Source organism: Hermetia illucens, chromosome 4, assembly GCF_905115235.1.
Source record: "Hermetia illucens chromosome 4, iHerIll2.2.curated.20191125, whole genome shotgun sequence".
Taxonomy (NCBI): Eukaryota; Metazoa; Arthropoda; class Insecta; order Diptera; family Stratiomyidae; genus Hermetia; species Hermetia illucens.
This window is the reverse complement of record NC_051852.1, coordinates 79988691-80005601: the sequence shown is the minus strand read 5'-3', so window position 1 is coordinate 80005601 and position 16911 is coordinate 79988691. Positions and strand designations below refer to the sequence as shown.

At 39.5% G+C, this 16911-nt stretch overlaps 1 protein-coding gene across 2 annotated transcripts; it reads right to left on the bottom strand.

Annotated features, from left to right (window-relative positions):
• Positions 1-2560: 2560 nt before the first annotated feature.
• On the bottom strand, positions 2561-15636 carry LOC119653585 (alpha/beta hydrolase domain-containing protein 17B-like). Of its 2 annotated transcripts, XM_038058334.1 has the most exons (4): positions 14732-15635; positions 3094-3468; positions 2761-3029; positions 2561-2697 (listed from the first exon to the last, which is right to left on the bottom strand). In XM_038058334.1, the coding sequence occupies exons 1-3, from the start codon at positions 15013-15015 to the stop codon at positions 2813-2815; spliced, it is 876 nt and encodes a 291-aa protein (XP_037914262.1). In that variant the 5' UTR covers positions 15016-15635; the 3' UTR covers positions 2561-2697; positions 2761-2812. The 2 variants fall into 2 exon arrangements, with proteins under 2 accessions (XP_037914262.1, XP_037914261.1); XM_038058333.1 differs by lacking the exon at positions 2561-2697 and having other exon boundaries at positions 2813-3029; positions 14732-15636.
• Positions 15637-16911: the final 1275 nt, after the last annotated feature.

The following is a 16911-nucleotide window of genomic DNA, read 5'->3' as shown; positions in this document are numbered from 1 at the left end:
AATATAAATCAACATCACCAATTATCGTAAAATGAACGTAGTTTTGGTTAAGAAGCTTTCGAAATTGGGCAACAAATCAATATTGTTTGTGGAATATTGTATCATTTCCAATATATATTTATAAATTGGAGGAAAAGCTCCCATCATTGGGGATTATTGGCGAATAAGGGATCGCATTTTCAAACAAGAAGTGAAGGCACAGTTCCATTTACCGTGACATAAGTAAGACAGATTAAAGATATTAGTAACGCAATGAAAGAAATACACAAAGGGAAAATCTGGTCATAAACATTGAAAATAAATGAAAAATGTTATGCTTCCAGGAAGTTTTTTCAAAACTAGCTAAATAAAGATCAAAAGAAAAACGGTATTTTCGAGCATTAATCATATTATTGAACAAAGTGTAAATGGTTTTAAAATTAATATAATCGATAATAGAACCGAAGCTTCGAATAAATCAAAGTAGAAATTACAAATATAAACTAACCTGTACAATTTGAGCCACTAAATATAAAAATATCGAAATGCAAAACTATGTATGGTCATGAGATTTAAATGGCGGGAACTACGTAAAAAATATTTGTACAATTACTTATTATTCCGGTGTTTTTAATTCTTTGCTTTCCAAACATTGTTCGTCAGGCTCTTCGAATGAACGAAATGCATGGCTTATCATCTGATTAGCAACGTCGTCGATGGAACTTTGTTGTCTTGAGAATCTCTTGGTTTGTTGAAATTTTTTTCGTTTGTCAATGGCTTCTCCAATGCAATTGGAATCATTAGTGCAAGCATCGACAATTACAACGTTATTTTCTAGCGATTTCCGCTTGAAGTCTTCTGATATGACGATAAGTTTCTTACTGCCTGTTAGTGATGGACGACTGGCGGCCGCCCGTTGTGAAGTTATTTGATAATTATCTGGTGAAATGGGCGATGGCGTTTGTGGATTATCAACGCAACAGTCTTCAGGTTTTAATGTTTTTATTGGAGAAGTGGTAGCCTCAAGGGTTCGTACTTTCTTTTTTAGGGATGATGTCGATCGCATTGAATTTTCTGTAGCAGTCTGTTTACTTTTCAAAATTTTCAGATCGTGCTTTACAGCTTTGTTTAGAAACTCGTCTGAAATGAAAATAAGTTCTACAGAATTGATGCTTTCATAGGGGCCGTCGTCATCACTACAACTGTTTGCATTTTTAATTTCATCAACTGACTCCTGGTTCGGAAGATTCATTACGGATTGGGACGAAAATACTTGATCTTGAGTCTTCTTTCGTGAACTAAACTTATTTGAGTGCTTGGACGGTGGCAGCAAGTCCAAAGATTTTGATTTCTTTTGCTGGAACAGTTTAATGAGCTCCTTACGATCTCTAATGTAAACATCATTTTTTTCTGATTTATTTTTGTATTCGTTTGAGATTATGACTATTTTTCGATTGTTCCGTTGGGAAGCCTGCGCCAACTTTGGCGACACTTTCTTATTACCTTCAAAATCGACATTGCCATTTTTTAGAGTCTTGACGGACGATGTATTTCCCTCGACTTTGTTACCGTTAATACATGTTGTCTTATTCACAGGCATGCTGCTATCATTCCGCATAGGTTTTAATTTATCATCTAAATCACATATCCTTAAAATTAATGCGTCTTTGTTGACTACATTACTATTATAATTACTACTTGATTTAAAAGGTAGAGTACTTATCGAACTAGTCTTACTTGTTGAACCATCGCGATCATCAGTGGGAAGATTGTTGCTATAGCAGTGGTTGTTGCAAATAGAATTGCTAAATTTGACCGACGTATTCTGGGACGCAACACTACGTACCCGCCTTTTATCAACAGAAGATACCATGTTACTGGTAGAGGGTCCGTGTGCAGAGGCAAATATGCCGGCCGGTTCCACGATTGGTTCTGTAGGCGGAATGGACGACTGGACTTTGCCACTGTTTTGCGGCCGATCTTGTTGATCATCCGCGTAAGACGAGTGAATTCGATTTTTGTACATGTTTTTCAATTTTTTAGTAATCACCATTAGTTGCTGATGGTAGAAATTCAAACCAACTCCACCGGAGGTACTAGCATTGGAAGAGTTTGAATTTTTCCTCTTTTCCCTACTTTCATCATTCTTATCTACCGGTTGATTGTCGTAGTTCAATTCATCAATAACGACATTTTGGCAATTCTGGCACGACATTAACTTAATATTTACTTCGATAACTTCAGTTGAGGAACATGAGGTACAAGTGTGAAGAGTCTTTTGCTTTGATACTGCACTACTGTATTCGGGCGGTTGACTGTGTTGACTACATGACGAGAGAACCGAAGGTCGAGTCTTACATACTTTTCCACCACTCACTCCAGACGACGATGACTTTGGCTTGTTTTCTGCAAATTCTGTTGTATTTGATTGTTCTGCCAACTGCACTTTTGACTTATCTCGTTGACTTTTTTCCGTTACTGATGAATTTTTAGAAGAATCAAGTTTTAACTGTTTGCCTGGTGTAGCTTTCATGCTTGCACACTCCATGGACAACCGGAGGTTGCTGCTCGATTGCAATGCGGTTGGTGGGAGTGCGAAAGCATGGCTAACACCAGGCATTTGATGCTATAGTAACTTATCAGTTGTAGAATTGTTTGTGGTGGTTGAACTTAAAGTGATGGAAACATCATCGTCGACATCGTCTAAAACATCTTCTCCTGGAAAATCATATTTTAGAGTATTTTCATGTATGAATGGTTGTCTACTTTTTTCAATCTCACCTGAAACAGCCTCTTGAACACTATTTACGCTATTTGTTTTGTCGGCTTTGTGTCAGTTGACTAGTTCTACGGAAACAAATTGCTTAAGCCGATCTAAATACTGTCCATACATCTCCACATCGTTGTGGCCCGCTCCTTCTACCCACAGAGGTTCAACTGCGCGAGGACACATTTCGTAAATTGTTAATCCATGTTGGAAGTCGATTACTTCATCTTCTGTGCCGTGAATAACAAGTACCGGTGATGTCACTTTTGGAACCTTATCAATGCTGCTTAAAAAAAGTTTACAAGTTTAAAAGACATCTAGTTGCCAAACAGACAGCATCCAGTTACCTGGGGAATGCGTCGAAAAACCATGTACGTTTGGTCGCGGGGAAGGCAACTCTCATTCCTGACATTAATGGTGAGTGAAGTATAACTGCACCGACTTCATACCTACTAGCTAGATCCACTGTTGGTACTGTACCAATACTCTGTCCATACAATATTATATTTTCCGGGCTAATTCCATATCGAGTTCGTAATGCTTGCCATGCTGCATCTATATCCGCGTAAAGGTTTTTTTCTGTTGGTTTACCTGTACTAACTCCATATCCTGAGTAATCATAGCTGAATATATTGCAATTTATTCGCTGGCCTAAGCCAACAAAAAAACTTGTCATTTGCCCCAAATCGACTGCGTTTCCATGTGAAAATAATATTGTAAATCTGTGGAAAAAAAATAAAAAAAGGCAAGTGTAAAAATTAGGTCTTCCATTTACGATTAAAATACTCGGAAAACTGGCTAGTTCAGAAGGAAATATTTAGAAAGCGATGTTCTAAATTCTTTAGGTGAAGAAATTTTTACTATTGGTGGGTTTTGATAATAATTTCAATTTTTCAAAAGAAAGGGCTCAATTTCATTCTCTTCCATATCTACAACTTTTTTAGATGGCGAAACCTTCAATTTAAACGAGATAATCCGTTTTTAGTAAAGACGAGGGAATCGTCACGGCCATGTAATATCTAGGCGTCTCGAGATGTATAGTAGGTAAGGTGAACCTCAAACGTGAAGTTGTGATACCCTCTATGAGTTTCAGATTTAAAATTCATTCAAAATGTTCTCTGCTTATCGTTAAATGTGACTATAACTGATAGAGATTTGTGGGCTGGCAACCTTCAAATCTCTAATTACATTTATTCAATATATCCCCCACGACTCCTGCTATTCCCAGTAGTGCAGACTGTATATTCATGCAATAACTAAGATGAAATGGTGGAACTCCAGGGAACACTCCTCTTCCACCAGTAGTATTGTGCCTTGAAAAGTCTGCCGAAGACAAGCGTAGATCCGATGTTGGATTAGTGAATGCACGAAGTATTCCATCATGTTACGGAAACCGGTAACAGACAAGATATTGACTGCGATATTCCGATCAAGAAAAGGGAGCATCTCTATGGGGCGGTGTTACGTACTAGCAAAGACTGTCGATACCCGGAAGAAGGAAACTTTTTCGTAGTACAAAAACTGCCACAAGGTCAGTTTAGGTTTCGAGTGGCCAGAAACGAACATCACGAAAGAACTTCCATGTGGTTGCGAATCGTTCAATGGTCGTGAGGGACGTTAACGGTCGACTCTTCAGCCACGACCACGAGCAGTTGAAGGTGGATGGAATAAGGTCCTAAACCTGTGACATCCAATGATATGACGCAGACAAGTGTTCACAAAGGCTCAGAGCTGTTGAGTAATAATGGGGTCATTTTTTATTTGCTACTCCCACATAGTCATACAGAAAGAACATTAGCAGAGAATAGTCTCAAACTTGATCTCGATGTTGAGGTAGCGTCATTTCCAGATTTAAGAGAAGCCGGGTCTCGCGCTATCAATGTATCGAGCGACATCAAATTCAATGTCACTGTCGGCAGAAATTACGCTTCGTAGACATACAAATTGGTTAACGCCTTCGATGTTCTGCCTGTTAAAGCAGATAGGAAGAGCGGGATGACTCGTCAGGCTGAAAATCATGCTTCTGTTGATGTTTATCTTCAGTCCGATTCTACTAGATTCTCTTTCCAAATCCAGAGCCATTTGGCCAAGGTCCATGGCTCGGTGAGAGCCGCCTTAGACCTCTGAGATTTGACGTCGATGCAGTACGATACATTTTGCACCGTTATATGTCGCTCTGATAATAACTGTTAGTTTTTTCCGGAATGTGCCTCTTGCATAGAGCACTCCAGCTACACTTTCTGTTGACGCCGTCTCGAAAGCAGGAGAAGCGAAAATCTAAACTCCACGCACTGTTCCAAAGTGGTGCACAGGATGTTGATGTGGTCAATGCAGAAGGACCCGGAGCGGAAATCAGCCTCTCCTCTATCGAGCAGGCTTTCGAGATGTTCCTGATGGGTTTCAGGATTATATTCCGACAGCAGGGAGCAGGAGCACGCAGACACCTCTCTAATAGTCACACTCAAGATCGGTGCCCTTTTTTAACAAGCATCCTCATCCACTTTTTGGAAAGGTCTCGGATTCCTAGAAATATCAAATCTGCAGAAATTGCAGGAGCCACGACGAATAGTTCTGCCGAGAGACATTCAAGTCTAGCAGGTTTATTCCGTTTGAGTTCATTGATGGCCGAGCTGATTTTTGATAAAATTTCGAACGAGAACTCCGTCGGCTCACAGCCATTTATCTGTGGGCGGTGTGATTAAAAAGCGAAAGACGCAATGAATAAGTCACACATAAAGGAAGGACAACAATTCCATTGCTAGCTACGCCATGCAGAATAACATACTCCCCCCAAGACCAGACCCCCAGTGAGTACCCCCCCCCCCCCCGTACTTGGCAGACAGTTGAGGAAGAGTGCAAGCGTCTCATGGTTAACGCATTATACCCTATCCAAGGGTGACGGTGAATGACAATTATATATATTGGAGGCACTGAAGTGCATTTTCAGAAAAGTGCAAGGATGGCGCGCAGGAGTGGTTAAGGCTCTATGATGCATTTCGGAGACGAGGGCGAATATATCGACTTTTCTAGTCATTAATTTCTTCCTAAAAAGTAATTTTATAGTAAATTACCCTAAGCTTGATATCCTTCATCATATTTATTTTTCGCATTTTATCATGAGATGGTTGTATAAATTGATAACGCGTATTTAATTACATTTTGTGCGCTGGATTCGACTACAAACAATCTTTTTTTCTAGATAAGATACTCTGATTACGCATTTCGTAATTAAGTTTCATCGCTTTCCCATCCCCATAAGTGCTCCAATTTTGTTGGTTATCACTGGGTAATCAACATGGATATCAGCAACTTCAATGCACATCTACAAATAGTACGCGGTTTTCCAAACATGTAATAATGTCAGAGTGTATACAATAGCAAACATTCCTCGATATGATAGCACCAACTGCTTTTCCGTTAATAATGTACTCAATAAGTTCATCCTATCGGAAATCGAGTTGCTTGAAGGTGAGTACCAGCAACATTAGCAGCCGACGTTATGGGTTCATGCCATGAATTTTACAGAAGCCAGTTGGAATATTACTTTGATATTTGCTGTCATCGCTTAATAGAAGAGTAGTCAACTTTGACTTTCCTTAGCGGATGAATGAATGAATATTTGAACGGAGAAGTAGCAAAGATACCAATAAAAATGCAATTAAAGCTGCAGGTTATTCGGTTTTATACACACTTTTAGCTTGGATAACTGATGAATGAATTGATTATGCGATAATGAACACTTTGGCACATAAGAAACTTTTTTTAATGGGCCGAAACCTTTGGTGATAATGACTATCTTGTGAATGACGTCATTCATTGTAGCATTACAAACAAACCTCTCAGCGGATTAGGTATTAGGAAATGAAGAACTCTAAAATCTTTGTTTCTACTCCTACTCTACTCATCAACTGCAATTCTCCGCAATTCTTTATTATTCACAAAGTTAAGCATCATTAGGCCTCGATTTATTGATATAAAACCTCATTCCTTGGGTTTTTGATAATCTCCTCGCACTCTCCCACCATTGAGTTCGCTAACAAAATCATACACTCCAAAATATATATTACGCAAAACTAAGTTACCCTAAATCGAGTTACTTTCAAATTGGAACACAACGAATTATATCTTCCATTTCTACCCAGTGATGAATTCTATGTATATTTTCATGGCTTGTTTTTTATTGATTTTCTTTTATGTTTAGTTTGAGGTTGAGTCTGGTCATTCCTAGGTAGAATGAATTATTTCATCATCGGGAATGGTGTGTTTTTTATGAGAGTTCATGAAGAGAGGGTGAAGTACATAGAAAAATAGCCTAAGTGACCTTGGCTCAGGTCGAAAGGGTTTATAGCAAATTTGTTTCTTGACTGGCTTTTCGATACTGTGTTGATGTATTTATATCGAAGTTATATTTTCGTGATAATAATTGAGAAATTATTTACATACTAATTGAGAAAAGCCCTAGTTTTATATATCAGAAATATAATGTCTTCATCGATTTGCAAGGACATTGTAGGACAAAATAAAATGTGAAATGTCAATACTGGACGTTCCTTAGGTAGTTGGAATAAACCATATTAACTACTATCGAAATTCGATTAAACAAATATACATTCCATTTTCAATTCTTTAATTTCTCAGTTTTAATCCAATTCCCCATAGAATGCGAAATAATTATCATATATTCTTAGTAATAAAGAAAAAGGGAACGTGAAGAGGAGATGCACTTTCCTTTTTATTTTCCCAATATAACCGTGTGAGGTGTCAAACGAAAGGTTTTGATGAGCTCTTTATGAGACAAGTCCTAGATTTGACATTAGTTGCAAAGATGATGAATGAGAAGTAACGTACATTAATTATTAATTGTTAGCTCTGATTTTTACCCTTGAATCCATCCTAAGATTACAATTTTCCGAATAATAATATGAAGAGAATTGCACTAACAGAGACTGAACTGAATTAACAACCAATCTCGAGGGCAATCCTTGTTTCTAGGCTTTAGGGAGACGATCTATTTTTTAACATTTGTATATTCCTGAAATCACATTTTGAACAGAACAGCAAATTCCGTTAAACCTCATTTCACTGATCACTACAGCAAAGATATCGCTTAAAGATTTCGTCCATATACAGACGTTGAATATCGGATATAAGATGTTGTCTTTGATAGTAGATGGATAAACTTCTGCAATACAATCAAAAATTAATATAGCACCTTTGCATCTGTCTCAGGGCTGCCTATGATAGCATAGCATGATTGAAACTTTACACAATAATTAATTAGATTGACTAGACCAATGTACGAGGTCAGATCAAGGCAACCGGGTCACTATCAGCCGCATTCAACATCTGTAACGGACTGTAACCAAGAGACGCGCTATCCTGGTCAAGCATTGGACAGTTTCGTATAAGCCCTCTATGTTGGATCGGAATAATCAGATTCGACTTTGAGGGCTACTCCGAAATAAAAAGAATAATAAGGATTCCCAGGACAACGTATGCAAGGCACCTTAGCAATAACATGGCTTGTCGACAAAGGGGCGTTGATATCAGGAGCGAACTGGAAATGGAAACAGGAGTAGAAGACCTCAAGAAAGGCTCCATTCATGCATATCAGACCAACTTTCCGACTAAGACAGTTAAGTTATCAAGGGGTGTATTCTGGTGGAAGCTAATCAGAATGAGAACAGAGGTCTAGAAACTCTTCAACCGGGCAAAACAGAACTGGAGACTGGTCGAAGTACAAAAATGAACTGACAGCGTATATTAACGCGGCAACCAGGGATGTAAAACCGCCCATCTTCAGGGAACAAACCACAGAAGTAACCAGGCTATACGAAGAGGCATACAAAGGTTAAAGAAGGAACAATATCTTGTCTATCTGAAGAAAGAAGATAAAACATTTACCGAGAATGCGGAGGAAAAATTATATCTGCTTCTCAGAACTTATTTCCTTAGCGTCGTTCCCCACGGCGAGAGGCGACAATATTCTGCCTGACACAGCAAGAAACAGGAGGGGAAAAAGGAGAACTGGAAACACTAGTAAAAGGAGTATGCTGGGAAGCTAAGGTAAAATGGGAAGTGGGAACCTTTATACAACTGATCCAGAGCAGATGGCAAACCAAATTACTTAGCAACCAAAACTTTGGAGAAAGTCATAGACAAGTATATTAGAACTAATATTCTAATGCGTAACCTATATCAGCGAATATTCTAATGCGGAACCTATATCAGCGTCAACATATTTAGCGGTCAGGAAGGCCAACCAAACTGCCGCATGTTGGAAACACATGTCGGAAAACTAAGAGGATCCTGATGACTCGCAGTCCACAGCAGAGAAGATACTTTGGATATACCATGTAATAAGTCAGGCCAATCATTACCTATTAAATCAGCACAACAGCCAGGGAATTACACAAACTTCAAAGAGTGGCTTGCATGAGTATCAGTGGAGCAATGAGGACATGCCCAAGAATATTCCCGGAGTTTTTTCTGAATATGGCCGGGAGCTGTTTAGATCAAAGGAAAATTAATATTCTTTCTAGATGGTACCTAGAATTTTCGATATTGAAAGATAACATGACAACCAGATTTCATTTCAATAAAAAAACAAGTCGGGAAACCGGAAGCTGGGCGCTTCAGGTATGAAAGGTTTTGTTTGCTTTTTGTGTGAGTATATTTGAGTGTAGAACTATCCCATTTGTACGTAGCCCGTTAAGAATATGCATTTAGCATATCAGATTTAGTACTTCGGGTTGTAAATTTACATAGTAAAGACAAATTTGAGCTACTGTAACTTTGTTACTAATAGCATGATTTTGATCAAACTTGGAGATAATATGCTTCATATTATATTTTATACTACTACCAACTTTTATAACTCTGAGATAAACTAAAGGGGGGTTTTATTCAATTTTCCCAAAAAAATAGGGTAATATACTATTATTAACTTAATTTGAACAGATGTTTTGTTTTACAAACAAAACCATAAAAATGAAACACGTTGGAGTAACAGCGCAAACTGAGAAAGCGTGGTAGTGACATATGGCTTAAAGCAGCAACTTATTACCTAATACACAGACGGATCCTTCACTGTAGGGGAAACAAGCGCGAGGTCATTAGTCCAAGGAAAACTTACTCTGAACCATTGGTAAGCACACGACTAAACTACTGCTTGCAGGTTCTGTGCGGAGTGTTAGACCTCCATACATGTACTAGGAGAGTCCAGGTATTTATACAAAGTAGGTCGAGACATCTAGGAGAATGCTTAATAATAGATGCCAATTTGAAATATGTACTTGGAAGTTGGGAATATATTCAAATTCCTGCCGGTTATATCTTTATTGAATCCTGATGGTATTGATGTCATTTTTAGAATTGGACACGCCTTTAAGGAAGCTTTCATTCAGATTGAGAAGCGGCACAACATATGGAACTGCACATCATCGGGAGCAAAACTAAATTGATGATGACAGCCTCAGCATTGAAAACCGCAACCAGCCGTACTGGTCATTTACAGTTAGAAAAATACAACTTCGAACAAGTTAAGGCATTGTGTGACCGGCGAAAAAAAGAGCGATGGTCCAATTTATATATAGCCTGCAGTGTATATACGCTGAACGTAAGCAATATCCAATTCGATGTGATAATGCCGTTTCGTTTCATAGGAAATAGTAATTTGATGTGAAAGAGGCAACTTTGTTCTGCAATAACTTTGTTAATAATGCAGAAGAACTTGGATAATTCTTTTTTCTTTCTTGGTCCTTTGAATTTCTTACTCAAAACTTCCGTACTTTGAATGTTAGAGAATTCGAAGCTTTTCGTTGCTTCTTTCGATTTCGAATTAATGAGGTTCGATTGGCATTTCCACCAAACTTTCCAGTATGGCCTATACCTATATTGCTGTACCTAGGACAAACGTAATGCGAGTTCGAAGTCAATTTTCAAAATATAATAATATACATGCTATTATTAGCTTTATTTGAGCAGATATCGTAACGAAGGATATTTTAAGGCCTAGTTACCATGTGCAAGGACCATAATTTTTTTCAGATGTTTTGATTGAGTTGTTTCTAAGAATAGGTCCTTGAAGCAACTGATCCCTTTCGGACGCCCGCACTTCTCCCCTTTGCAACCCATGTAATGAATGTTACTCCTAAAACAAAATTGAGAGCATCAATTTTAATAGGATCCCAGAGGCATATAAAAGATAGCCGACCCAGAATTGCTCTTTGTCTTACGATGTTTTGGTAACAATGTCTTCAATCAACAGGGACAGAAGACATGTACAGTGTACGTTTCGGACAAGGTAATTCAGTCAATTTACATTGCACGCTGATTACTTTACAAGTTCCAGTTTAGAACAAAAGCCCAAAGTGTACAGACAAGGTCAAGGTCTTTCAGATACATCATCCACATACTCGTATATGGTTAAATTTCTAAACGGGGAACAGTCTAGCTCACAGAGGACATATATATTTGTGCGCATCTCAAATCGCCATTTCGACTTACAACCGACCAAATATTTCGTTTCAGATCATCTATATGCGTACCGTGAGGGGCTGTTTTGCGATTCCTACATACATATCTACAAGCGCGTTGGCTGCAAGCCGAAATTAGGAATTGAAATGCGCACAAATATATGGGTCCACTATGCGCTAGACTATTCTCTTTTTAAAAACTTGAATATTTATATGTGCTTATTTCGTAAGCGGCAATTATTTATATGCACATATTGTGTTTGTTACTTATTAAACCACCTGTTTGCTTCAAACACAGACATCTGCCTGTACAAGAATGTACATATACAAACTTTTTTGTCTACACCTGAAATGCCTTTTAATTTTTTTATTGAATATTAAGTCCGACTCCACCACTCACGACTCCACCACTCATACATACGTACAACGTGATCAGATCATTAAGGCGCTAAATTTCGCTATCCAGGCGAACTACAAAAAAAAAATCGTATTCACACTTGAAAATACTAATCCAACAGAATTCGTATTCGTACTCCTAAATACGAATACGTTTTGAAACGTGAGAATACTACCGTATTCGTATTCACATGTGTAAATATGAAAATATCCACTGTCTCGAATATATTCGCATTCGTATTTATTTAAGTGTAACCACTTTCATGTTGAAAGGTTTGCGGAAACCCCCAATTCTCTCCCATTTTTGCGTCGTGTTTTACCCCATGGCGTACTTTCGAGAAAGGCTACTCCGACTTAACTCTGGAGTTCGCGATAGTTCCAACCAACTTGGCCCACTCATCCCGTTTAGAACTCTGCACAATTTTAAAGTTTCTCTTTCACTTTCAAGTTATTCACAGCCTGATTTCGAACACAAAAGTAATCCTTAGTTGGCTAGTGAGCTGTACTTTATTGCCAAAAAGCTCATTGAACTTTTTCCAATGCACCAGCGTTGATGAAGGACTTAAAGAAGCATAGGGTAGATACACCAAGGCAACTATGACGCTTTTGCTCTTACCATTAACCTGGTAACAAATTCGATATCAAGACCCAGGATGTCAGTATTGGGGACCCCTCATGGTAGAAGATACTAGCACCCATTGTTGATCCAACATTATAGTTTGTTAAAGCGAACCCGTGGCCCTTATACCAGAAAGATACAAGGGCAGTTCTGCAACTGCTTCCAGGGAAAGGAAAGCGTTTTTGGCATGCTGCAAGTTAATTGGACTAACCTTTACCCCTAACCAAAGTCTGCCGTCGGCTCGGAGCTTTCGCAGGCTCAGGGTGTCTGGTCTGCATTGATCAGTCCACATACTACATATTAGACTAGTTGTGTTCACATCCAGTGTTGCCTTTGTAGTACTTAAGGTACCGAATTTGAAGTTCATCTATTCCCCAGTACTTTTTTAGTTAAATGAGTACTTTTCAACATAACGGAGTTAATGCCTGCCAATAACACATTTTGTTGAAAGGCAAAATGACTGAAAATTTGAACTGGTAGTGTTACTCTGTCTGTGGTTTTGTTAAAACAAAGAAGCGGTTTCGGTAAACGCAGTCCACCATATCATAAAAGCTGTGATGAAGTAACTCACTAAATGGGACATAAAGTGGAACCACCCACTGTGAAAGCTGGGAAACCATACGACATTCGTAATTTACAGAACAGCCCCCTTAAAGGCGCGACCACATTACAAGATATCAGGATATGTACGGGCAGATAGGTTCAGTAGAAAACAATCTCTGAAAATAATTGAAAAAGCAGATGGCTTTTATGAGAAAGCGTGCAATAAACATCTTAGATTTCTGGTATTCAGTTCTGTGGTCTACCAAAAGAAAAGGTGTCTCAGCCGGGAATCGATTGCTTGAAATCGCGGGTGCATTCGAAGTCCGTGGCTCTTTACAATTTGGAGACTTGATACCTGTTTATCTGAGTGTAATTACGCGATATTTCTAACGATTAAATTATTTGAAATAATAAAAACTTGCTTTTCCTATTCTCTAGTGTTAACTTATTGGTCTTGCAAACAAGACTTGTTAGCACTGATGAAGAGAACAAGTGGTTCCCGAAATATCGGTATTTGCAAGACCAATAATTTAACACTAGCGAATCGGAAAAGCTAGTTTTTATTATTTCAAATATCTGTGTCTTCTCCTTTATGTATTTCGGACACTTATAGTTCCGTAGTGAATTCCTAGAGACTACCCCACTCTCACAAGATTATGAGCTATACAAATTGACTTAATCTGGCGGTAGAGTCTCTAAATTGTCAGAATTGGTGCGACTGCGACATTTCCGACGTAGAGATTCTTTTGTTATCAAAAAGCTAGTGGATAATTCCACTTAAAATATGGTCGCCATTTTTCGGGGCTAGTTCCATTATCGAAATTCATGAAAACAAAACACAAAGAGCCCAATCCTCCATCCCCTAACCAAGTCAATGAAGTTTGCGTGGCCATTGGTGCTCCCCAATAAGTTTTCTCAAAGACATCTGCGATATTTAGTCTGCCTGTCGAGAGAAGCATAGATGATTTGAGAAGAACAACAAAAGTGTTAACTAAAAAGCAAGACGGAAACGTCGGAAACCCCGAAACAGATGGAAGGACTCAGTTCACAATTCAAGTTACGCATTACTCAATTTCCGAAATTGGAGGGTGAGATCGCTCGACCGAGAAGAGCAACATGGGGAAATTTAGGAGGTCAAAAACCGTTATTTCATCGGAAGATTACACCCGCCTAATTTAAATGAAGTAACCTGAAAACCGGGGCAGATTTGTCGATCTCAAACAACAACTGACTTCTAGGAAACACTCGTTGCGAATTATTAGCTATCGGCTTGCAGCGCAGCCTGTTATCTCCTCAAATATCGTTGCATCGGTAGAATTCCCTCGCGCCCCACTTGGATTGCTGCTTATCATAACTGTTCGCGGATCATTCCGTCTGGCTTTATTAAGAAGCAAAACAAAGCAGAACAGTTGATTCAAATCTGCTGAATTGCCAAAGCTTATCACCTTACTGAATTCCATTGTGACTGTGACACATGCGAGCTTCGTCGGTTTCCTCGAACCGCATGAATAATGAATTATTGAATTTCAATCAAGTCCTCACCTTTGCTGGGGCGGGTGAGTAATCGACCTGATAAGCCAAATTTTAGAGGAACTGCCGTAAGTCGACCACGGGGCCAAGTGCATTCACTGCGCGCAAACACACAGCGAGCGGGACTATGAATCACTTGTCGCTGACTACGTTCGCTTCCTAGTCAACATGTGGTCGTTGCCGAGTTCGATGGGCAAGTAACGTCTGCAGATCTGGGCCCAGACAGCGAATTTTGCTTGTCAATTTGCATCGTGGCCGCGTCTAGTCTACTAAAGGCCAACAAGGCCGTGGTCAGGTGAAGTATTGATCTCGTGGAAATTGGACACGGAAGCAGCCATGCAGGCAATTTGTTCGGAAAGCCGATTATCACCTTAGACATAGTAAATCGTGACCTGGCCGAGTAGAATTCAATTCAATTACCTAGCATTTGAGCTGCATCTGACAAACAAACAGGCGATACGATTGCCTCGCGACGATCTTGTGTAGAAGGACTCGAAGTACTCTTTCTCGCGTTCACCAAACTGCCAGTCTGCACGTTCGTGGAGTACCAAGGAAAATTTCGTTGGACTGCTCTCATCAGCTTTCAGTTCGTAGGTTGGTTCGGGCGGCAGGAACGCCAATTTCGAGGCGATTCGACCAGGACAAGGTGGGCAGCAAAATAGGCAGCACAATTCCGATAAACTCAAGCCGTTCATGTTGGGCATGGGATTCGTGTCACTTCTTTGCCAATTGGCCTGCTGGCAACTTTTCGCCTTCTAGAGAATGAACTGAAGAGACCTTGAAGTCTTCCCTTCCCCGCGGCAACGTTAAGGCCTTTTCTTTGTTTATTTTCGCACAAAGCACTGTTTTCCGTTTTTTCTTTCTCTTTTTTCACTCGCACTCAAGTCACACAATCGCACGCCCGTTAAGCACTTCCTTCACGGCAAAGACGACCAACCCGCGTGAAGTCAGAGAAAAGCCGCCGCCATGCAAAAACGACACGAAAAACAATTGCAGAATTTAATTTACAGAGAGCACCGAACTAAAAACATTTTTTTTTTGGTTCTGTAAATGCACAGCGAAGCAAGAGAGCAGCGTCGTCGGCAACTCGGCTGGACGTTTTAGTTAAGTGAATTTGACAGCATCCTGCCGGTTATTCACCTTTTGAACGGTCAATAGAACTCACTGCGTCGAAACTAATTATCTAATATAAGATCGGTCTGATCTCTTATTATATTCCAGTTACAGACAGAAGTTCGAATAATGACTCAAAACGCCATGACACAAACACTCAACGAGCGACAGACCGATTTGACGTTGCACACAGAGGTACAGTTGCGGGTGTAGTGATTCGGAGTTCATTGACAGCTAAAGTTGAATACCAACGCTTTAGCCTGACAGCCAACCAAGTGTTGCTTTCGCAGTGACACCATAGATGGCCCTATTTCACCTCAAAGCGGAGAAAAACCGGAATCCCAAAGAAGGTTTGCATTTTCGCAGTTTCAGGAATCAATAACGTACTTGGATGTATCATCTGTTCTTTACTTCCAAATATAATGTTTTCGGCTAGTCAAATTTTCAAAATCCTTTCCTCCTACATGACGACGTTTCACCGGATGGTCCATAGGTGGCACCTCTATTGACTGACGTCACTTCCTGTGTTACAATAAATTAAAACGTCAATCTGTAATCCACTCAATTCGGCCGGCAGGTATAGATGGTGCTGCTTTTAACTGCTGCATTTTAAATAATTTCTATCAATTCTCACTACATAGAGCAGTCGAATTGGAATAAATAAATACGCAATCTAAATCGACACTGGGAACTATTTTCCCCTATTCAGCCAAAATGTCACCAACTGGTTTGTTTTAGTCAATTATTCAATTTAGCATTGAATCCCTTGTGAACTGGACGCGATAGGCAGGTTGTTCTTTCAACACCCGTTATGCAATCCGGTGCATTCTACCAAGAATGTGCCTTTCCACTTGCTGATGCTTGGTCACTATCGTTGCGTATTACGTTTGTTAAAGATGGCTCCAAGTTGGTTTTAACGACGTATATTGTCAGTTCAAATTTGCGGCGATTCCAGTTCGTAGTTTGAAGCTGTGTTCGCGGGGCCTACTGGTATTTGATACATGATAGATATACTGTGATTTGGAGATTCAAATTTGAGTCGTCATGTTTCAGCCACGGAAGGAAAATTTATCGTTGTGGCCGCCCTGCTGCACTTTGCCGCGCAACATGGCGAAGTGTCAAGTGGGAAGAGAAGCAGTCGAGGAAGATATCCTGATCTTATACACTTATCTTACGTTTTCTTCATTTATATTTGTTTTCGAGAGTATATTTTTTGTTGAAGACACGGAACGTCTTCACATCGCTTTTCTTGATTAGCGGAAGGAATCGTGCGAACGAAGGAAACGCGTTTTTAAGGCTTTGTGTGAAACAAAACCTTATTAGAATCGAGACAGTGTCTGTCTGTCTGTCACACCCGATTTATTCGGAAACGGTTAGACCGATTGTCATGAAAATTGGTCAGAACATGTAATCTGGTGTTCCCTTTACATACATGGCCGCATCTTGTGGCTCCCCATACATGTGAATGGAGGGTGCACATTTTTTTT

Coding starts and splice junctions, on each gene's coding strand:
- LOC119653585 (XM_038058333.1), bottom strand. CDS start 15,015: ATGCCCAACATGAACGGCTTGAGTTTATCGGAATTGTGCTGCCTATTT. Junction 3,469..14,731: donor AGATGCAGCTCAAATGCTAG/GTAATTGAATTG, acceptor TTTTTTCCACAG/ATTTACAATATTATTTTCAC. Junction 3,030..3,093: donor TTTTTCGACGCATTCCCCAG/GTAACTGGATGC, acceptor TTTTTTAAGCAG/CATTGATAAGGTTCCAAAAG.